This window comes from Polypterus senegalus, chromosome 1 (genome assembly GCF_016835505.1).
Source record: "Polypterus senegalus isolate Bchr_013 chromosome 1, ASM1683550v1, whole genome shotgun sequence".
Classification (NCBI taxonomy): domain Eukaryota; kingdom Metazoa; phylum Chordata; class Cladistia; order Polypteriformes; family Polypteridae; genus Polypterus; species Polypterus senegalus.
The window spans coordinates 326,112,451-326,135,968 of NC_053154.1; the positions used below are offsets into that span (position 1 = coordinate 326,112,451).

Here is a 23,518-nt window from a genome sequence, read left to right on the forward strand (position 1 = left end):
TTTTGCTGTTTCCTCAGTCTCTGCACTCATTTCTCTTTTCTCTTTCTTCAACTTTCTGTTCCACCTCAGATTCTCCTGAAGAAAACCCTTATCATCCTACCTATATATTTCCTGAGCCCACTGAAAAGCAGAGCAGAATAGAAGGTACCACTGCCCGCACCCCCATGTTTCCCTCCCTCTGCTTTAACAGCTAGCTTTCTGTCTTCTTTGCCAAAACTAACCATAACTCATTCTTTACTACTAAATTTACTTTTCCATTTACTGCAACTGTTCTTGTTAAATTAATCTTAGACAGAGGCAAGTCTTACATGTTTACTAAAAACCTAGTTTGTTATTGGATGTGGGGGGGGGGGAGTTTGGTCCAAATTAGTGTTCAAATCCACATATTCTCTTTGCTGCAGAAGACAACCAATATGTTCCAACCTACCAGTTTCCAGAGAGTCCACCTAGTACAAATGTGAAAGGTAAAGGTTGAGTGGAGTTGTTGTGAGACATGTCTTTTTTCAGTACTGGCTGTGGTCTTTTCATTGCTGTGCCTTTGATAACTCAGTTGGTGCTTTTCACGTGTATCTTTTGCTGTGCTTTTAAAGGATGTTTTGAGAGATGAAAATGCAGCCCTGGTTTTGGAGGGGCAACTGGCTTGCATTATAATGTGGCATGAAATGGTACTCACTAGGGCACTATTTAAATAAATAATAATAATAAAAAAAATATTGACTCCTTTAACAGAGAGAGAAGCAACAGCATCAGGTGATTTTACTTTCAACTGATTTCTTAATCAGAAGGGCATTCTTGTTTTAATACGTTTGTTAGATATCATGTTTTGTTTTTTGGTTTTGCAGTTAATCTTTATGAGCAAACGTTTTGAAATGGGTGCTTTGTTGCTGTGGTTAGATTTGAGGAAACAGTTTAAGATCTGTTGTATAGGCTATTTATAACATCAGGAATCGATGAGCAAGGACATTGCCTTGAGGAGGTGTACCACAGGACAGATGTACAATTCCTGTAGAAATGTCTTACCCAGAGAAGAGAACGCTGCCCTTGCTTTTTTTTTTCAAAGCACTGGCATGACACTATGAATGTGCGTCATAAAAATACATAGTTATGCAAAGCTACCATATAAGTAAAATGTGCGTCATAAAAATACATAGTTATGCAAAGCTACCATATAAGTTCAAGGTCAAGTTTATTGTTAAGTGTATACAGCACAATTAATTTCTTACTTTGAATAGCTCCCTCAGATTACCAACAGCAGTACAGTACAAACACCAGACGATACATACAACAATTAGAATAGATGTGAGAAACACAGATCAGGACCACTCATCTGTTTTGATACAATACCAGTGACTGTTTAGTAGCCTTATGGTGTCCTATCCCTGAGTCTAGTGGAGCAAGTGCTAAATAACTTGAACAGATGAGGGAGAAAGTGGATGCATGGGATGGCTCGGGTGTTTAATAATACCCTTTACCTTTCTATGTACATTTTACAGTATTATTTAGGCCATTGATGGCAGATTTAACCAACTGTCAAATTTAAATACAAGTAAAGAATAAGCCTAACATGCTAGACTTTTTCTTAACTGTCAAGGAAATGTAAATCCCTGTAGCTTCACAATGATAAGCTGCTTGTTATTCCTTCATTTGTTGATGTGGACAAAACTTTTGCCATTTTCCCACATAGTAACATCTGATTAATCCTAGTTTTTTCTTTCTATAGCCAAGTAAGAAAGTCAGTGTATTTACTGCTGCAGTGTACATTTCACGGAGTAGTGCGTTTGTTTTAAAATAATTAGACTTTATACAGTGCCTTTCATAGTTTTTGCCACCATTTGGTAATTTACAAAATACATGGGATCAAAACAAGGATAAGTCAGCAGTAAGTATTCCCGCAGTGGGAAGATCTTTCAAAAATTGTGCAATTTCAGCTTAATAAAACTCCTGGAAGAGTGGATTTCATTTACGTCCACTCTGCACCCACTGCTTCTGTCAGAATTTGTCTCCCAACACTCAACTTAGACTTGTCATTCCAGTGTTATAATAATTAGCAACATTTATATATCAGTGATAGAGCTTCTGCTATCAGAAACCTAACATGATGTCCTGTGGTTTTATTTCCATATTTCTATAATGAAGGTGGCGCTGTGATACACTTGTTAGAGCTACTGCCTCAAGGATCTTGTGCCCTGAGTTCAAATCCAACTCATAATCATTGTATAAAGTTTACATGCCCCACTCAAACACCCCCTCCCCCAATATCTGAATGAATTTTCCTCGGGATATTCATGCAGGTTAAGCGGGGGATTCCAAATTGGCCTTGTGTGGTTATCGATTTGTAAGTGAATTCTCTGATGGAGTGGTGGCCCATCCAAGGATGATTCCCACTTTGCTCCTGATATTGCATGCGACCCTGACTTGGCTTAACATAGCAAAACTAATCTAGTGGTGGGGGTTTAACCAATATCTTTGCTCGTTACATTCAATGCTTTATCCTCTGAAGGTGTCACTGTTTCATGGGAATTGTAACAAATTATTTTCTAATTATTGCTTTGCAATCACTTAAGCCAAAATAACAGTGCAAAATTAGGAAAGTGCCTGTCCTAGCTGCTGACAGTGGAGCTATCACTATTTCTTAGGTTTCCACATAGAGTCATAACCCTTCATTTCTCAGGCCTTTTACCACCATGACAATTACTGACAATTCGCTTTGTCTGGACAGCTCACCCACTCAGTTAAAAATGTCTTGTTTTTCCAGCTGCAGTTTAACACGGGGGTATTTTCGAAAGAGTGAATAATTTTTTTTTAGCAGTGAAGTGCAGTGTCCCTGCTATATTGGAAACAGTTCTTAGGTTTTGTCTTTTCATTTGCCACAGAGGTTATATGCCTGTAACAGGTACCCACAGATAGCTTTTTTGTTTGTTGTGAAAGGCATTGTATAAAGTAAACATTGATCAATTTCCTTGTTCCTCTGCAGCAACCAGGCATTACTCCTGAAATGTTCCATTAGTGATTCATCTTTAAAATTAGCCATGTTTTTCAGGTAAGGGTAAATGAAAGATTAGTCAGACCTTCCTCAGTGTCCATTAATCATGGCTTGGTGAAGGAAGCGTACAAGAATAAATTTGGAGACTTCATTTGTAGGCAGCTTCACTGCTAGTCAGAGAGCTTAAGTATATTAAGAAGAGATGCTTGGCTTGACAGCGTCTTGTGTCATTCATTTCATCTCATCTTGTCCTTTGTCTTTGCTGCTTTCTTTCTTTCTTTCTTGTTTTTCTTCCCTAGTGGAGAACACTTACACACCAACCTACATTTTCTCGGAGGTGGCAAGAAGGTTCCAAGCTGAAGGTATCTGCTTCCTTATTCGGCATCTTATGCCATTGTGCAGGAACCTGAATAAACTGAGCAGAGTGAATCTTCCAGCCTGAGAATCACTGCCCTGCCTGTGGTTTACGAAAAACAAGCTATGTTCAAAACCATTCTTTGTTCACTTATTTCCATCTCGTGCAAGGTGGACCAAAGTGCTGCTTTGTATAAGGGTCAGGTGGACAGAGTTCTCTGTGGCCTCAAATGAGGTCCCACTCCAAGTGGTCACCATGCTAAATTCCCAAGTTTCAGAAGTAGTGATTTTTTTAAGATCAATTATAGTGCAATCAAGCATACACAACAAATATATTAATATTTTTGTATAATATATAGTGAACAATTAATAAAACGTGCAGTGCATGCTTTTATATTTTTGAATGTAGCTCTATAATCAGTTATTAATATTGCATAAAAATTAAACACATTTAAAAATACTTGGTTTGAGCCATAATGCTGTTTTTCCAAAGGGAGTCCAAAGAATACATTTCAGTCAAGGATCTGTCTGTGTGTAGTTTTCAGGCTGTCTCTGTGTCTGGGTATTGTGGATTCTTCTTACATCCCAAAGATGTTCACATTATACTGTATAAATGGATGTCTGTAAACTGAACTGTTGGGTTCGAGTGTGCATGTGTGAGTGAATGTGACTTGCAATGGGCTGTCGATTCTTGTCCTGCTATTCTCACAAAAGTACCCCATGGCCCTGTATAGGAATAAATGGGCTAATGATACTTATTTTGATACATGGTTAGTTTATATCAGGTATACAAAACTTTGCTTTATCTAAGACTGTCGGATAACTAATTTTAGAGATAAAAATATTTTGCTGACATGACCAAAAGTGACTATTCAAGTTCAAATAATATAGAACAAACTCTGGCAGCAGCAACTGGGGTGGAGTTGAGCTGAACTGTAGTGCTGCAAAGCTTCAATATTTTAGTAGTTTTTATTTTAACTTTATTAAAAAATGAGCATTTTAATTATCTCTGTCACATTATTTTGTTTTTATTTTACTTGGGCCGAAAGTGAAATCATTATGATAATGTGTTCATATAACCTTGTGGCCTCTTATTCCAAATAGTAATCAATTGTGTGTGTGTTTTATTTTTTTTAATTAAACTTAGTGAAACGTATTTTAAAAATATAATTGTCATTTGGAAACATCCTCACATGCTGGACTAAAAGCTGGCAACACGCCTGTTACAGCTCTGTTTCCCCTTTTTGTGTTCTGGATCTTTGTGAGTGGTATTCTACATCGAGCCATTTTGTTTATCCTCTTCAAGTAAAGCCATGGCACAAAGACCTGGTTTTCTGCTGTAGTCATATAGAGGGCATGTAAATCCTTCTGCCCACTCCACATTTTAGATACATTTTAGATTGCCAGCTGTAATGTTCCATTCAACTTGTGTCCCAGACTGCGGTGTAGTGATATATTTCAGAGTTTCGAGTTAACTGGAAATGCTAATGTGTTAATCTTTACATTACAGATGATGACTCGGATTCTTACTCTCCCAGACAGTCATATTCAGAAGATGGTAAGAATTTTGTTTCTTTTTTTAATTTCAAACTGTTCTTCAGCTTCCTAAAATTCACAAAGAACAGCCAGAGAGACAAGCTTGGTGCAAATTATACATTAGATTTCATTGTCCAGATGTGTAGATACCTTTTACAATCTGAAATACCCAAACCTACAGTTTGAGAAAAATTAGATTAGCACAGACACTGAATCCTTCTCTGTTAAAAATATTTATAAATTCAAAAAATTGTAAACATTCAACAATCTTTTTACTATAAATTTGCATGTTTACATATGAAAGATAGTTGACAACTTGTTTTCATTCTTAGTTTTCTCACATACTTTATATTATGCAATTTCTATATGGTTGGCATTATGTAAATGATGAGGATATGTGCATGAGTGTGGCACCCTGACCACTGTTGGTTATTAACTTGTATTCAATGTTACCAGTATGAGCTCTGGTTTGGACAAAGCAGAAGCAGGTAATAAATACATTGGGTTATGGTTTAAATAAAGACACTAATCTAAATCTGCATTGAGCAAACCTAATGGATTTGCAGGGAAATTGTTTTATATTTAAGGCCAAAAAAACCTTAAAAGTGCATGTTAATTAGAAAAGTTTCTACAGTATTTGACTTCCTGTATATATAGTATAAAGGGCAAACATATTGTAAATCCAAAAATTGTAACACATATTGTCCCCTTGTGCTACCTGGATGTCATATGGCTATGCTAAATGAATTCTTCTCCTTCTATTTTTTTTTTTTTTAACAAATAAATTCTGTCTGTTCAGGCTTTTGATTGCATGTCCTCACCTTTAACAATAGGATTGTCAAGGTATCTGGCTCACAAGAAGCACAAATTAACAACGGAAGCTGACAAATACGTTGACATCCTAATACATAAATAATATGACAAATATGAGGAGGGAGTGAGTGACCCTAAAATGAATTACAGTGGGTTAGAGAATGTTACACTATGATTTGTATAGATGCTTAGTCAATACATATATCTGAGGTACTCTAAAGACCACAAGCTTTCCCTCAGCGAGGTCAGAAATTCAGTGGACAGATTCATCATCCTCCACATATTCTTAAACTCAGTGAGGAGGAGGAGAGATCATCTGCCAACTTCCACTGCCTCGTCTTGATAAAATGCTGAAGAGGCAGTAAGTGTGTGTGTGTTTTCTTTTTTTCCCAGGGTAAGATGACCAGTAATCATTTTCTGCCTCCTCATAGATTTTCTGTTGTATGCATAATTTAATTAACAGTTTAGTGCATTGTTTAATTCATGCTGCCATAATATGCGCCTTGTTTCATTGCCATGCAAGTTCAATTCTGTGTACATAAAAGGTAAAAGACTTTTTTTACATATTCAGTATGAATTACATTTTGGTTGCTTTGTGGCACTACTCACTATGATACATATGAAATCCTTTGCTTATATTGTGTCAGTGAGCAATATACAAGTTGAAATATAAAATAAAGCTTGCTTGTTTTATGGCAAAATATAAAAATATTAAGCTTGGCTGATGTGGATAACTTAGGTATGAGAATGCCATGTTATTTAATGATATGTAAACTTTATGGTACTGTAAACATACTGTGTATGTAACATAAAGGGTAGAGTTTTTTTTTGGATTAAATGATGCAGCTTAACTGCTAAGTGGTATGACTCCACCAGAACTCCTGAACATTTTTTAAAGTTGCTTTTATATTCAGAATCAATAAAAACCATTTAATTCCTGAATAGTGATTTTGCTCAGTGGATCATTTGATCTTTTGTTTCATCAGTGAGAAGTCCACCATATGTGCCAAGATCAAAAAGTGCTGCAGACATTATTGACACTGAGGTCCCTGTGAAGCGGTCAGCTACTCTTCCTCTGCCCACCCGCTCATCCTCTCTGAAGCCTTCCTCTGACCGGTAAGAATGAGTTCTCTGTAGAAGAGGCATAATAATCTTCAAAAGATAAGTTTGGGTCAAAACTCTGCACCCCCCATTGACTCAGTGGTAGGTTAAATTTGGGCAGAATGATATGCAAAGAGTATAATTTACAGAGTTTTAGCTTAAAATGTGTTTACTGTGACTAGAGTTTCACAGTATCTCTTCATCTTTGAATTGCCACCCAACTTTGATTTATATTTAAATTCTTAGTGCAGGGGTTGCCTTAAATACTAACCGTGTTTAAGACTTATCGCTCTTATACTGATATAGGCCTAGGTAACGGGGCAACAGGCACACTGGGAGCAGAAGTACACGTTTACACTTTACAGCGGACATCCTATGAAATGAAAACTGCAGACTCTGAAGTATAAATCTCACCACTAACTCACAGTACAAACCACCATATTATAGGACTTGGATCCTGGGTTGTTGTCACCATGAAGGAGATTATACAAAATACAGATTGATTGCCTGAGTTTGTTGTTCAGTACAAACAAACTGAAAGAAAAAATACAGTGGATCCCATCATGTAGTGTTTTTTTTGTACTGTTTAAAAGAAAGTTTTATCCTATAAATACAGGTTAGGGTTCGGTGCATTTTTTTTTTTACCGCAGTTGTTTTTGACGTTGCTTATAATCCAGCTTGAATGTGTCCTGGTTTGTTCTGTTTAATTTGTGGAGATATTATTGCCCTTTATTTAGATTGCTATTTTGTTTTGTGAATGCTGCTGCTGAATGTTGTTAATAACAAATTGCATCAATGTTAAATAACTAGAGCATGAAGCACATATAACCTTGCATTTGTTAACTAAAATCAACACTACAGTAACATTGTTGCTCAATTCCTATTACTCCACTTGTATGTGACATAGATATGATCTTTTTATAGATTTTTGATCACCCGAAAACTACATAGGATCACAACTTTTCATAAAGAATTTACCCTACTTTGGTAACCATAGTTTTGTATCTAAAACCTGACCATCACATTCTCATCAGCCCTGGCCCCTGTCATGTCCACAAGCTTCTATATACAGATATGACAGTGATAAATGCATTGGAAACAACAGCTATGATTTTTTTGTTTTATATTTCTCTTCCTTGCCATCATAAGTTGGCAAATTCACAAACATACTGCACTGAATCATATCTGACTATTAGGTCACATCTGTCTGTCATGATCGACTTTACTTTTTATTCACATGCGGAGCATGATCATGATAGATATATGTGCATCAGATTTGGAAAGCTAAAAAAAAAAACACTGACCAACTTAGGCCAAAATCTTAATAGAGTCACAATTAGCCTTAAAGACTTACACTTATTCAGACAAATGCCTCTTTTGTGTGTTCAGCAACAGCATCCAAAAAACATTTAACATGGGGAATGAAAATATGTAAATCTTAAATCAGGATTCTGCTGTATGTAACTTTCCCAGGTTTCTAGTGCCGGTATGAAAGGCCCAGTCTCCAACTCAGTATGACTTTCTCTAGAATGGGTAGCTGTTGTAAGCAAGAGTAGGCTAAAACAATCTGAAATAAGAAATTACTTATATACTGTTGTTTTATCGCATTACCCTCACGACACAGGACACAAATTACCTCTCATTTTATGAATGACTCTGCTTCTATAGACAAAACTCCTACTGCTACTACAGTAGAAATAAAAGTGACTGTTAACAAAATATCCACAATCTAATGTATTGCTAAAAGCTTTACGCTGGAGATATGTAGGTATGAGTCCCATGGGTCAAGGCCCATTGTTAACACTGACATTCGTATTATAATCTGTAGTTCTTTATGTGATTAGTTCATGTTAGAATCCATTCTGTTGAGAGTGATATGTCGATCCAAAAATTGGATTCAACCCTGCAGTTTTGTGGTGTCAGGCACACTCCTTAAAGGACCGTCAGTCCTTGCTTTCTTTTCTTAATATCCTCTGAGATGTCACCAGAGGAGTCAGTAGTCTGCTTGCTGCCTGTATGACCCTGATCCTCCTTTGATCAAAGCCAAAGAACATGCTATGCTAGACAGCTTCACTTTCAAAATTTCTCACTCTGCTTTTATTTGGCTGCTTGGTAATCAGATGGATTATATGCCTGTGGCTATTGGTAAAGGGTTGTGAGCTACAGTTTGATGAAGACAGTGATGATGGCTCCTTGCATGTGAATAGGTGTTACATATGATTAATTTCAAATCACCCAGAGGTCTCTGTGCCTGTTGGGTATCTGGGCAGCTGTGTTTCAGCAGTGATAGCCAGAAGGCAGGTGTGCACACTACTTTGGATTCCTAGCCTCTACTACTGCTGCTGCTTTTGATTTTTCCTCATTTTTAGGTAGGGCCAGGCTGCTTATGGGTAGAGAAAACATTAACAGCCCTTTTCTACTGAATCCCTAGAGAGTTCCTTTCCTGCTGGAGCTCAGAGGATTCCTGATTAAAGTGGGATTAAATCTGATGACGTTGGGAGGGGGTGGGTTTGTTTTGGGGGCTGTGTTGAGTAGCAGAACGGGGAGGCTCAGTGGCCCAAAAAAAAAAAAATCAGTTTCCATGGCAACTGTCAAGTTCATACTTAATTGCTTTCTCTTCCTCACAGGAACGAGTGGGAGCCTTCAGATAAGAAGGTTGATACCAGGAAATACCGTGCAGAGCCAAGGAGTATCTTTGAATATGAACCGGGCAAATCTTCAGTGCTGAACCACGAGAAAACGGTACCGTGTGTGAAAAAAAGCTGCTGTTGATCATTTGCTGTTTGCATTATGTATGTACCTCAGCTTGACTAATGTAGTGGAACGTCGCTTGGCAAGGTCCTCGCACAACAGACACAGTAGCATAGTGCCATCGGCTCCTCAGCGGTGCTGCTTGCATGAGGACTGTGCTAATTTGTTGATACTTGTCCCAGTTTTGGTTCCTGCCTCACAGTGGATTTGATGGCGCAGATCCCTGTTCACTGTGCGTTGTTTCAGGGTTTCAATTTGTGGCTTTCTGCGCTGCTTGTGTTCCATTGCATCTTGTGAAATTTAAATTGTCCAGGATTGTTCTTCAAGGAGTACTACAGCTGCTAGGGTTCCTGACGTAGAGCCCATTGCTTCGGGATGTGTAGGCTTTGTATTTTACAGGTTTAGTCCTCCTACAAACGTAAGTATGTCAGACATGATATTCATAAAATGTACAAAAGGTCAAGGGGAATTATCATTCAGGCGACTTGATCACTAAACTGCAAGGTGCCTTCCATTTTCATGCATGAATTTTTATAAGTAATATTTTTTTTGTAGGTAGCTTTTCTTTTATTAATGTTATTGTTGCTCTATCAGAAGGAACAGATTATGTTATTTTATATTATTTTGTATACTGTACATGGGTATATTTATAGTGCATAGTTTGATAGATATGCAGTGTATATATGTGTTTTTATATGTATTTTTGTTTAGAGGAAAACAAAGAAAAAGCAGTCCCTCAAATTGTAGTAGTATTCATTCTTCATTTGGAGATTTTAGTCAGTTTTGAGGTTTGCTGTCATTATTCTTAAAATAGCACACAGAGCTTTACAGTATAGAAAGAGTAGACCATCCTGTGAGCTTTTAATTTGCATAGTTACTTTGCCAGTTCATGACTCTAGATGTAGACATTTTGTCCCTATAAAACACAATTGCAGAATAAATCCCCAGCGTTGGCTGAGAGAGGTAGCTAACCTGCTATTGCTTACTGTGTAGAAACGTGGAAGCAGTTGTACTGTACCAGCAAAGTGCCTTGGGACAAGGTACGCTAAGGTCAACTGCTTACAGCATGGCCTTGAGTGGATTGCTTAACATCCATGTGTTTGCACTGCATTGGAATGGTAATAATTATTTAATATACTTAATGACTTGCACCTCTTTTTAGCATCAACCAAAGTAAATGAATGTGCATAATGGAAGTGTAATTTAAATGTCTGGTCGTTCCTGAATTCCTCTAACAAAACAAGTGAGTGTTGCTGAGTTTATAAGATTGCTAGACTCTGCTTCCTAAATGTTTAGCTGGTTGCCCCTCTTAACTTTATAGCCCTATTTACGGTTATCCTTGCCAGGGCTCTACAGTCCATTGTTGTGCAAATGCCTCACAAGGCCATACTCTGCTATAATCCAGGGATGTAGATGCATATGTTACAAAATTTCCAGAATCAATCTAGATTGATGTGACATATTTCATGTTTACAGTGATGATAAAATCAGGCAAAAAAAGCACTATTCTGACATTAAAGTGTCACACCAAGATTATAAAAACATGATGTAGAGGAGGAAAAACATTAAAATATGAAGGTGATGTTGACCCACAATCAGACCTTCTGATCATAAATTATCTGCAGCTATTGGATATGCCCTTCACTTGACCAGAAGCATGCAGTCCGTGCATTTTGCTGACTTCACTCCTTTAACAGGAGTTACATCCAGTGAGGCAGGGGATTGACTTCCCTGTGAATGGTTTTGAATATTTGATTTAAAAAATCAGTTCTGTAAACCTTACTTGAAGATCAAATTAAAACTTGCTCAGATTTGGAGTTCTTCATACTATAGCTCATATATCACTTGTAACATTTACCAGAAGGATTTGATAAGCTCAGAGTGCCATAGCAGAATTTTAAAATGACTTTTCCAGATTGCTTGTGAACAACAAAAAAAGCTGTCTGTTCCTTTTGTTACCATTTTCTCCATTTTGCTTTTAACTATTATATAACTCAGAGTATGCCCATTGTTTTAAAATGCCTTTAGTAGTTTCTTAGTTGCTTGGACACTATCCTGCATCGGTAAATCTGTGTTTCAAGACATAGTGGAAAAAGTAAAAACATTACTACAACCAAAGATCTACATCCTGTTGGTATATTGCTGCATTAAAAGTGTGGTAACACCTACAAATGTGAATTGCAAACATTACAAAAAAGAATGTACCTTTTTTTACATCTTAGCAGCCATGGACATAAAACAAAAACAAGTCCGTTGGAGAGTGCATCCATTACAGAGCACACACACTATTTTCAATCACTAATTAACTTGACAGCATGTATTTTTTTATTATGAGGGGACACCCATGGACAGCCTAGAACCAAACACCGATTCAGATGCTCTCAGATGGCAGTGGTTACAACTCTGCCTATAACTCCCTCAGCCTGCATAATCCAATTTTAAAATTATAATGAGCAGCACAAAGCTCAAGGTAGGAACTAAGTGTGTATGGGATACCAGCCCATTACCACACACAACCACACCAATAATGAATGGGCCAGTATAGAATTGCCAGTCAACTTGGCATGCCTATTGGTTCTATACATACAGAACCACTAGTACCTAAAGGACAAACCCTGGGTAGATGCAGTGTCCAGGCCAGTATTCACACATCACTTCACTCTGGGAAATGAGATATGGGGACAGCAGCATTAACTACTGCACCATCATGCACCCTGTATAGCCATATAGCCAACATTCTATACTAAATTGTTTAAAATTGTTATTGCTTATATGAAGAAAGAAGAAATATTTTGATAAAAGCAAGTCATTCAGCCAGTGCACCTCAATAATTATTGTTCTGTACTTTAATACTGTGAGAGCCTGTGTCTCATTGTGAATTAGGGAAACTTTTTTTGTCTATTTTTGATATTCATATTAAAAATTGCATTGGGTTTGTGTCTGTGTTGTATTCAAAGTGATTTTAAGCTTCCTTACTGTTTACATTTTTTTTCCTTTATTGTGTAAAGTCTAAGAACGGTTATATATTTTTGTTTTCTGATTTTTGAGGGGAAAATATTTTAAACCTGTTTCTTAGTTACTTTAATGAAAAGCTAATTTGTAATTTCTTTTGAGTTTTATTCAATAGTTTTAAATCTACATGCAGCTGTGTTAGCCATTTTTAAATGTTTTATCTGAGCAGATTACTTCTCTTACTCAGGCACTCTAATATAAAATAAAATGTTATCCAATTTCCATGAAGCCCTGTATGGATAGTACATCACTGCAATATTTGAGGGTCATTCACTAGTGTCTTGTTGGGCATTCTTGATGGTCATTCTGTAGTACTCCATTATGATACCTGGAAATGTTTGTCTTTTGACCCTCTGTTTTGCTTTTGGAACATTTTGTCTATAGCACCCCACTGTAATTCACAAGGCTGTCAGTCTGAAGCAGACCACTAACATGTAACTCTGTCTGTAAGCTACCCTGCATTTTTAGGCCATCCCTGTCTTCAGTGCCCCACTTTAATACCTGAATAGTTCTCTGTGGATCGGCACTCTTATTATCTGAAGAGTCTTTTGTCTGCTAGAATGCATACCCGCCGTAACATGTGAGCAGCTCTCTGTCAGTTCTGATGTAATGCAGAAAAGCACTATATATGGTGTCTCGCCGTAACCTGTAAACAATTATCTTAGGAGAAGACAGGTTTTAGATGTTTTCCTCCTGTGTCCAGGCCATTTCATTGAAACCCACGCAAATGTGGAGTGGTGTGCTGTGTATCCACTATTTCTCTAAGTCTCTTTGTCTCTTTTTCTGTCCCTTTTTTATACTGTAGACCATAATGCTGTTTTTTTTTTGTAAGCTGCATCCTCTTTCTGTGCTCTTCTGTACTCAATCTTTTCCTTTTCTCCTCCACCTTTTCTCTTACTGCCCCTATAGACTCGGGATATAAGCCCAGAAGAAATAGATTTAGAGAATGAACCTTGGTATAAATTCTTTTCAGAGATGGAGTTTGGAAGACCGGTAAGTTTTGCTTCCTGCTGTATGCTGTGGCTTAACGATTAACCCCATGTGTCTGAACTCCTACCCCACCACACCCTTCCTTGTGAACTGGTCAAAGAAGTCAATCCTACCCCTATGCACACTCCTCTTCAGACTCCAGCACATGTATAGTCAGACAACTTTTGATTCCCTTCAGCTTATTATCCCCTCATATCTGTAGCTGGAGTAAGCACGAAAAAATGTCCAAAGTTGTCTTATTGTCTAGGCGATAGTGTTGTGATTCTTACTGGTTCAGATGTGATATTTCCTAACATGAACATCACCTATAGATTTAAAACAAAACAGTGCTAACACTACGCTGTTACTCACTACCTTAATAATTCCGATGTTTTATTATTTTTTTTGCTTAATCTTTTCTCAATTCCAGTTACACATCACATTTATGTTTAAGTGTAATGTGAACTGAAATATAGATACATCTGAGATTTCCTGCTTTAAAACTGCGAATGAAATGAAAACAAACACATTCATGCCGGTAGGCCTAGGAGAGAAAGAGATTGTGTCTACACCTCTCTGATTAACATGGAATGTCATGATTCCCTGGTTGTCCAGAAGTAACATGATAATTAATTGGTTATATTTTAAAAGCCTCCCTTGTAAAAGAAATACTGAAAAACAGTATTGTTTCTGTGTGTCTCAGGAAATGAAGTGGTATAAGTGATAGCACAGTTGTTTACCCCATAACCAACTCATTAGCTTGAGAGTGTGAGGGACTAAGAAGTTGCTGTACTTGAGGACAAACGTAACAGGTGAAGGAGAAGAACTCCCTCATTCTCCTTTTCTTGTGAGCACAAGAAGGGACAGATAGGCAGACACACGATAAGACAAGCAGCTGATAATGGCAGGGTTCACTAGAACTAATTATGTGACACCTAGGGGACACTTATTAACAGTCAATAATATGAATATAAACATCTTTTGATAGATGATGGTAGTGTGAAAGCTCTCCAGCATGGAATTGAATTGCAAGAGGGAGTAAGTGTTTTAATAGATAAGTGATTGAATTCACTTGGAAGCATTAATTAAGTCTAGTTAGAGTTAATAGGGTGTAAAGATTCCTCTTTCCTCATCCCTCCAGACTAACGTGTTCAGTGATCCACTCTTCATAAAGATGCAGTATTACACTAAACTTTTTAATATTCAATGAGCCCTGTTTAATTGTGATCTGAGCCTGACACCAGAGGATGCTCCAACATATAGATCTGTCCATATAATAGATCACTGTTGTTGGCACTAATGTGCCACTTCCCCAAATGTATACAGGTTTGGTTAATTGGCAACTAGCCGTGTGAGTGTGTGTTGGTGGTAATGTCATGTCACTGGTAATAGTGTTATTGCCAGTGCCTAACCAGCTAGCGTGTCATACAATCCAGCTCCTTTAATGCACTAATGAAATGGTTTGGAATTGCGCCAGCTACCAGACCTTCTATCACACTATCCTCTTTAAATTTGAAAGAAAAACGAATTAGCTCCTTTGTTTAGGAATAACAACATACCCATTTTTGAGTGTGTAGTAAAAATTTGTATGTCCAGTTAGCCACTGTGGAAAAGTAACATACAATAAGTAAGTATGATGAAATACAGGAAGCTACTGATGCAACAGTATTTAAGATTTTTTGGTGTTCAAGAGTCCAACCTCCTAAACTCAAATCACTTCTGAACTGCTTCGCTACCTGCCATCCCATCTTTGCTGTACTGCACATTACCTTGGGTCATATGGTCCGATTGTTATTGCACAATGAATACATATAAATGTGATTACATTGTAACTGAAAAATGCTCAGAATTCTTCCACACATTTGAAAAAGAAGTAAAAACTTGTACAGAAAAGCAGAGGCAAACTCACGAAGAATGCAGCATAAAGGGCATTTTGGAAAAACATCTGAAAGGTTGCCTCAGAAACTTGTCCCTTGGAGACTATGTAAGACTTTTGATTTCTAGCTGTGCAAAACAACATTTTTAAAATGCTTTTTGCCAAAACGGTTAAAATATGTTGAAAAGCTTAACAATATTGAAAGTTTCAATCTGCATTTCAAGTTGAAATAGGAAAACACATACACTCACACATAGCTACAACAATATAGAGTATATACTAAAAGTACCTGTGTTCATGGAGGAGGGGGGCAAGCATGTATTATAAGTTGGTACATGCAAAATTATCTATCCAGATGTTCCAAGTGCCACTACAAGCCTCACAATAATATACACACATACCAGTTCATGGACAATTTAATCTTATTATTGCAGCATTTGATTTACAGTGCCTTAGCAAAGCATTTAGACCCTTTCACGTTTCACATTTTCTTATGTTTTAGCCTTATGCTGAAATAAACAGGATTTTAGGAGTTTTTGCAAATTTCTTAAAATATAAAACTGAAATATCACTTTGCTACAAGTATTCAGACCCTATTGATCATTGTTAAAATGTTTCTTAACCTTGTGTGGTGTCTACCTGTCAAAAATTCAATTGATTACACATAATTAGGAAAAGCATACACCTGTGTGTATAAGATACCACAAATGATAATGTATATTAGAGCAAAAAACAAGCCAAGAAGTTGAAGAAATTGCCTGTAGAGCTTAGAAAGAGGATTGCATCAAGGCAAAGATCTGGAGAAGACTACAAAACATTAATGCAGCATTGAAGATCCCCAAGAAAACAGTGGTCTACATGATTGGAACAAGTTTGTAACAACTATGACTCTTCCTAGAACTGGCCTCCCAGCCAAACTGAGCAGTCAGGAAAGAAGGATCATGGTAACCAAGAACCTGAAATGTCACAGGGAACCTGTATGGAGATGAAAAAACTGCCAGAAGGACAACTACCACTGCAGTACTCCAGAAATCAGGGCTTTATGGCAAAGTGGCCTTACAACACATGAAGACATCCAAAGGACTTGAAACTATGTGAAACAAGATTCTCTGGTCTGATGAAACCAAGATTCAACTGTCTGGTCTTAGTTCTAATTATCACACCTGGAAGAAGCCAGACACTGCTCATCACCTCTATGATGCCATTCCAACAGTGAAGTATGGAGGTGTCACCATCATGCTGTGGGGTTGTTTTTCAGACTGGGAGACTAGTTAGGGTTGAGGGAATGCTGAAAAGAACAAAGTACTCTTTGGTGAAAATCTGCTCAAGAATGCTCTGGACCTCAAACTGGGCTGAAGGTTCACCTTCCAACAGGACAGTGACTCTAACCACAAAACAAAGACAACACAGGAGTAGCTTAGGAACCACTCTGAGAATTTTCTTATGTAGCCCTGCCAGAACCCAGACTTGAGAGGGTCTGCAGAGAAGAACTATAGAAATCAAGGTGTGTAACGCTGGTTGTGTCATACCCAGGAAGATTCCAGGTTGGAATCGCTGCTAAAGGGGCTTCAACAAAAAACTAAGAAAAGGGCCTGAATACTGGTATGAATGGAATATTTCAGCTTTTTAAATTTTTAATAAATTTTCAAATATTTCTAAAATTTTGTTTTCGCTTTGTCATTCTTTGATTCTGAGTGTTTCTTGATTTATGCAAAAATTGAATAGCGGTGATTTTACTACAAGGCTGCAGCATAGCAAAATGTGAAAAAAAACATGGGGTCTGAGTATTTCCTGAAGGTACTGTAAATCTAGGTTAGTATCATTTTTATTGGAACAGATTAACAACTGTTTACTGAGCTTTATGGATTTGTCTTAATATATCATACACAAACCAGTTGCACACAGAAAATTGGCAAATCATGAAATTACAACTGCAAAGCTGTGCAGGCTCTGTTAAGTAACAGATCTGTTCCATCTAAATTCTGCTACCTTTGCTTTCTTTTTCTTCCCCAGGCTCACAGTAAATAATGCACAGGTTGTCTAGTGTGACAGTTTGAAGGCTATTATCTTTATTCTAAAGCTGACACTTGCAAAGGGTGACATACTTTAGTGCTAAATTGAAGTACACAGCAAAACGTTTCATCCATGGACGCTGTTCTCAGTTTTTTCAAAACTGAGATCATATCCGTATCTGTCTGAACTGTCATAGCCTGGCAAATTGCACAATCTGTGAAAGGAAAAAAATATACATATATCAGGTGTTCATAAAATTATAGTGCACAAATGCCTTGAAGAACTATTGCCTATCAGTGGTTTCCACTTATATAAATGCTTTGTAAAAATAAATTAAAAATAAATAAAACACACTTTCTTGACTTAAGGTTAGGTTTTGGTTAGAGTCTATACATTTACGTTTTGACAGAATGCACATTTTGTTAAACACCACATTAATGCATTTTGTAATACTAAAAAATGCTGAGTAATATACTACCATTTTATCTGTACAATTCTGTCATCTTTTTGATTTGTCAAAATTGTTTTGCTGCAGATTAGTGTTTGTCTTTTATTAATCAAAGATGCTGTGATATACACAGTGTACTAGTATACTGTATATTGGTTGACTGAGGACCTTTGGCTTAGGCTGTGGAACACCTTGCAGTAAGTTGGATTTTGGTATGAAGCTGAATTTTTGGTACTTATGTACCACTATATCCACTTCTTAATAAGCAATGGTTGTTTTTGAAAAGGAAATGCAATAAGTATAGGTAGACTAACAGTTAAGTGAGATACTAACTGCAGCACAGAAAGAGATGTGGAATGGGGACATTACATCTGGAATATAGTTAGTTTTTTAAATTGCATTGAGCTTGTTCATACATTGCCACACAGTCCATTCAAAATTGGGTATTTTATCTTCAGCCTAATGCTAGCCCAAAAACACCTCTGCACATCTCACAACAGGCAGTGGAGGACAAACCGCTTCAACATTTGAGGACAGCAGCACTTAGTTTGGTTCAGGGTTTGCATCTCTAGCAGGGTTCAAGTGGATTGGCCCGGAAATGAAAAAGGCCCAAAGACTTAAGTGGCTTCCAAAAAGACAGCATTCTGATGTTAAACCATTAAGGGGCAGTAGATAACACTAACCTCCTTTTTATCATGTCCAGTATTTACCCAAAAAGAGATGAAATTCATATTTCATGTCATTCATTCTCTTAGTACCCCAAATATTCTGGCAAGTTGTGCCTGGTCTTCACTTCTTATCTTGTCTTCTAGTGCTTCTTTGGATGTTTACATTTCAAAATGTCCTCATTCTGCAGCTCATACAGTGTCTCATATTCCCAGTACAAACCAAAATAGTTTTCTGTGGGTGTATGTGCAAGCGAAATCTTTGGGTAAAATATGCAGACATAGTAACACATAAGTATTTTTGCAGTATCAGGTAAAATATAAATCACAGTGATGTACTACTAATTAGTAACATTTTCTGCATACTACAGCCAGAACAATCAAACTCAAACTAAAAATAAAGCCTTTTCTCACAAAAGAATTTGCCAAGATACTGAAAACTGACTAAAAACATAAACACTGTTATTTTTGGCTTCTAAAGTCGGATTTCGACTCCATTTCTCTGTTTCCTTGACCACATCACAAATCCTCCATAAATGAAGACTGAGTAAGCCACTGGCATTTATAATCTATCCGGGCAAGTAACGAACATTCAGGTTTTGTGCTTCATACTGTTAGAAAATAACTAAATTGTTCCTTTCTTCATCCTATCCCCTCCAAAATAAGGGGGGTGAATCAAACAGGATGATATTAATAATACAAAAAATGAAGGCAAATTACTAAAGTTTAAATGGCACAAATGGGTAAAATATGGTACACAGTTTGATATCAACATGGCATTAATAATTACTTTGATTTACATACATTATTTAGTGCAAAGAAATATGCTTCTTAAGCTCCCCTGCTCACTCACTCTGTCTAAATGCTGAGGTAGTGAAGAAACTTCCTGATATTGCCAACTTGAAGTGAAGAATAAAATGTCAGAAGCTGAATCAAAGTAATAAAAAAAAAACACAGTAGTGTATCTTACTGGCATGTGCGAGTACAACACTCTTCTCATATTTTGGAAAATTAACTGATCTTTTGTGATACTCGACGGTATCTTTTGCTTGGAAGATACATACTTATCCCTTGATCTTCATAATTATTCCTATACAGCTAACATAGTAGATAGTGCCAAGGTGCCACATGTCCTACTGTTTATGAAGAGCAGATATTTTGTGTGTGCAAAACAAGAAAAGTAACAGTTTTTTCTTGTCACATTGCTGCGTGGGAAATGCAGCCCTTTATCAAAGTGGTATGTATGGTTCTCTGGTTCGATCTTCCTTGCTTTTTTTATTGCAGACTTTCCCATTCCTACCCACCTACCTTTTCTCCCTCAAGTAACTTTATCCTGCCTGCAATAAATATCCCTTATAGTATGGATGCCTGGACAGGGGGTCTTCCTCCTCAGAAGTATAATGCTCCCCCCTCCCAACCCACCATCTGCTTCACACACTGCCGGCGTGGCTAATGACAGACTTTACAATTGATACCTTAGTGAGCCCAGCAGGAGTGGGCAAGGGCAATCTTGAAAATAGTAATTATTAAAAACAAAAATGGCATTCAGTTTTATGCAGAGCATGATAAGTTACATTACAAAATAAATGGAAACTCAATATAGAACGGTGAGACAACCAAAACAGAAAACATATAAGCTTGGGTAAAGCATACAAATTACAGTCCTAGTATCAAATAGAATCTTTCTTTTTTATATATATCATCTGTAGTAAGCATGATCATTGCCTTCCAAAGAAGTTAACATTATTACAATAATCATGAAACACTGTACCTAGTTTTGTAATGCTTTAATCATGTTTTAATTGAATTTACCACACTGAGAACACCTACCAATAAACAATTCTCTCTACTCATTTCTGAACCTATTTATTCCAGAGCAGGTTTAAAGGGTAGCAAGGTGGAAAGCAACCCTGGACTAGGTGCAAGTATTTTCCATAATATGCATGTATAAAACTCAAAAAACTATTAAATAGCATAGAAAAGCCCATGAAGCAATGCTTTATGTTTCTACAGTCATAACTGCATTAACATTTCAATTATTGATACAATCTTTTTAATAGATATTAATTTAGCATTTTCTACAGTGTGCTGCATAACAAGGTTCAAACCTGGATATACAGTAAATGCACATAACTGAACATAAGATAAGCAAATTTTCAGATGGCCTCCTGCTAGTTGAACTTGGGCTCCTGAGAACTGTTTTCATGAATCTGCCACTTTATGCAGGTCTGCTGATAAGAAGCCCTCATTTTTTCTTCCCACCATGCTTGAGCTTTATGTGCTTAATGATTGTCCTTTATACTTACATGTCACTATGATCTCTCTAGGTAGATTTTTAAAATCAGGCGGTAAGCAATGAATAGGTCAAGGTGTGAAAATGACACCATTCTCCACCCTGAAATACTGATGCTACATAATAGATATAATTAACAACCATGTAAAACACAGCACTGTGTCTTGATTGTAGTCAGCTTTTATGTAAGACTCTGAGGAAGAATGAAAGGGTTTAATATATTTTGGTGTAAAGAGAGTGTTCACTCAAAAGAATAACACACAGTAACAGAAATGTATAGTTACGTGTATACACTGTAGACAACAGAAGAAAGGACAATATAAAAAAATCTAGAGCCGAGACATAAATATGGAGTAGATAAAAGTCGGGGTGTAAGATCTCTGAATAGGAGTTTACGATTGACAGGGGAGGCAGGAGGATAACGCTAACACTGGAATTTTGGAATTACCTGTGCCCATCTTGCCCCGTCAAAACTTGTGGAACAGTGTGAAACTCTTGTGTCTAACAGAATTCCCTACCTCATCTGCCTGTCTTCCTCAATGAATTTTCATTCTTCTGGTGATGTCTCCTCTATTTTCTTGTCCTTTTCCTCATTTCCTCCTCTGCTTTCCATCAGCCTCCAAAAAAGATCTGGGATTATACTCCAGGCGATTGCTCTATTCTTTCGCTGGAGGATAGACAGGTAACACTCCTCTGCCCGCCTCATGCTTGTGATCCTTGTGTTTTTCCTGTCCTCGCGCCGCTTTGCTTTGTGCTTGTGAGTGTGGATATGTGGCTGATACACTGGCTGATTTTGCTGGTATTTATTCTAACAATTTCTTAGTTAAAGAAGAAATTCCTAGTCATTTGATTTCTTGAACAAGATATGATGTTTCAAGCTTTATTTTTACAGAGAGCAGCATTATGTTATGTCTTCTGTGCAGCATCTGTAGATCAAATACAAGGGGGCCCACAAGTTGCAGCTTTGGCTGGCTGCTGCTTGATCTATTGTTCTGTACCACATGCTTACATATCTCAGAAAAGATGACAGCCATCTAGTTAAGATTCAGTACACGTTATAACATAAATGAAGTCCAGAGCAAGCAAATTACCAAGATCGTCCCACTAACCTTCTCCTACCTGGCTCGTGGTGATTCTTTTTAACATCTTGAGGAACCTGTACTTACAGTTAGCTTTTCTCAGTCTTTTGTTCTCCTTCAAATACAGAGCAGTTTTCACTTACTCATTAGATATTATCCCCAGCTCTGATGGTAACAAACAGCTAACAGAAGATCCCTGTTTCTTTCTGGCCAACTGTATAATGAAGAAGTATCCAAGTACCATACTGTAATTATGTGCAAGCTGTGCTCCATCAACTGCAGACTCTGTAGCGCTTCTTCCTCATTCAGCCTTTCCACAACATTTATATCTTCAAATTGCCAAGTTTTCAAACCAAGTTTATAGCTTTATCTTTAGAAAATAGTTTTAAAAAACTTTCAGTAGGTCTAAATAAATGAAGATGCGTATTATCTTCAAACCCACTCAGTCCACTTGAGGATCACGTGTGGACCAAAGCCTGTCCTGGCAGCATCAGGCACAGGGCTGGAACTCCAGACATGCTTGTCCATCACAGCATCCAATCATGCATACACCCACACTCAAACAGGACCAACTTAAAATTGGAAGTTAACAGGTGTGCAGTTAAAAGAAAAAGCCATAAATTGTGATAAACTATAGTAGTTAATCAAGAGGTGCTCCATTTCAGATCTGGAACCATGACATTTTCTTTTCTTTGGGAGGAGATCAAGAGTCACAGTGAGAGTTACCCACTTTTGAAAAACACTCTGTCTTAGTTCTGTATTGGCAGGGAAAACTAAGCTTAACCAGTTGCGCAAACAAAAGGCACTTTTTGTTGTTTTCCAAATTAAATCTTTTACTTGTGCTGCCTTTTCACTTACTAAATTCCCAACAGGTTGTATTTTGTATTTTCACAATATATCTAAATGATGTGTTTTATACCTAAAACTCCTTTAGACCTATGGGTAGAGATTTTGCTTTCTTACTTCCTCCATTGTTGAAAACAATCACTTTGCAATTTAAATGGCCAATACAGCAAAATAAAATAAATGCAAATTTATATTATTTGAACTTTCTAAGGGGAAATCAACCTATACTCCATGTGTAACCAAGTTTGCTTTTACAAGAACACTGTGGTTACATCTTTTGATCAGTCAGTAATTCATGATTTGTATAAAAAACATTACTTAATTTATTGTTGCAGTGTACAATTTTTGATAGCATGACTGTATTTATTCTTGTAAGCTTACAGATAATTCTTATTTGAGATCTATTTAGAACTTCATAAACAATCATTGTGCAACTGTTTAAGAAATGGTCATTCACATCTGTGTATTTTTCTTTTATATTTTTAAAAAGTGATCCGTCACAGTTTAAGAGACTAAACAAAATGAGAAAAACAGTATAGATCAATGATAATAAACTTATAAAGGGGAAATCCTGGTAATTGGAGAACTAATAAAAATAAAAATCAATACTCACATTGATCATTTATTATCATTAATTAGCCTCCGTGTGGTGGTGGCAGTGATGATTTGTAGTCCTTGTGGTGGCCAAGGACCAAACTTGTATATCATTGCCCAAGATTTTTTGTATTTGAAAGCACTCTATAGAAGACGGGGAAGAAAACAAATAATCATCATCCTCC

The 23,518-nt window shown here is 37.0% G+C and overlaps 1 protein-coding gene across 6 annotated transcripts in view; it reads left to right on the top strand.

Moving 5' to 3' along the window:
- LOC120516032 (sorbin and SH3 domain-containing protein 1) overlaps positions 1-23,518 on the top strand; it is a 164,083-nt gene that overhangs the window by 70,788 nt on the left and 69,777 nt on the right. For 4 of the 6 annotated variants that reach the window (XM_039737462.1, XM_039737472.1, XM_039737479.1 and 1 more), the window contains exons 13-20: positions 70-144; positions 402-464; positions 3,283-3,345; positions 4,848-4,895; positions 6,673-6,802; positions 9,415-9,529; positions 13,460-13,543; positions 21,431-21,496. In XM_039737462.1, coding sequence (XP_039593396.1) covers positions 70-144; positions 402-464; positions 3,283-3,345; positions 4,848-4,895; positions 6,673-6,802; positions 9,415-9,529; positions 13,460-13,543; positions 21,431-21,496 — 644 coding nt within the window. The remainder of the gene's footprint in view (positions 1-69; positions 145-401; positions 465-3,282; positions 3,346-4,847; positions 4,896-6,672; positions 6,803-9,414; positions 9,530-13,459; positions 13,544-21,430; positions 21,497-23,518) is intronic. The other 2 variants (XM_039737503.1, XM_039737495.1) reach the window with 2 other exon arrangements.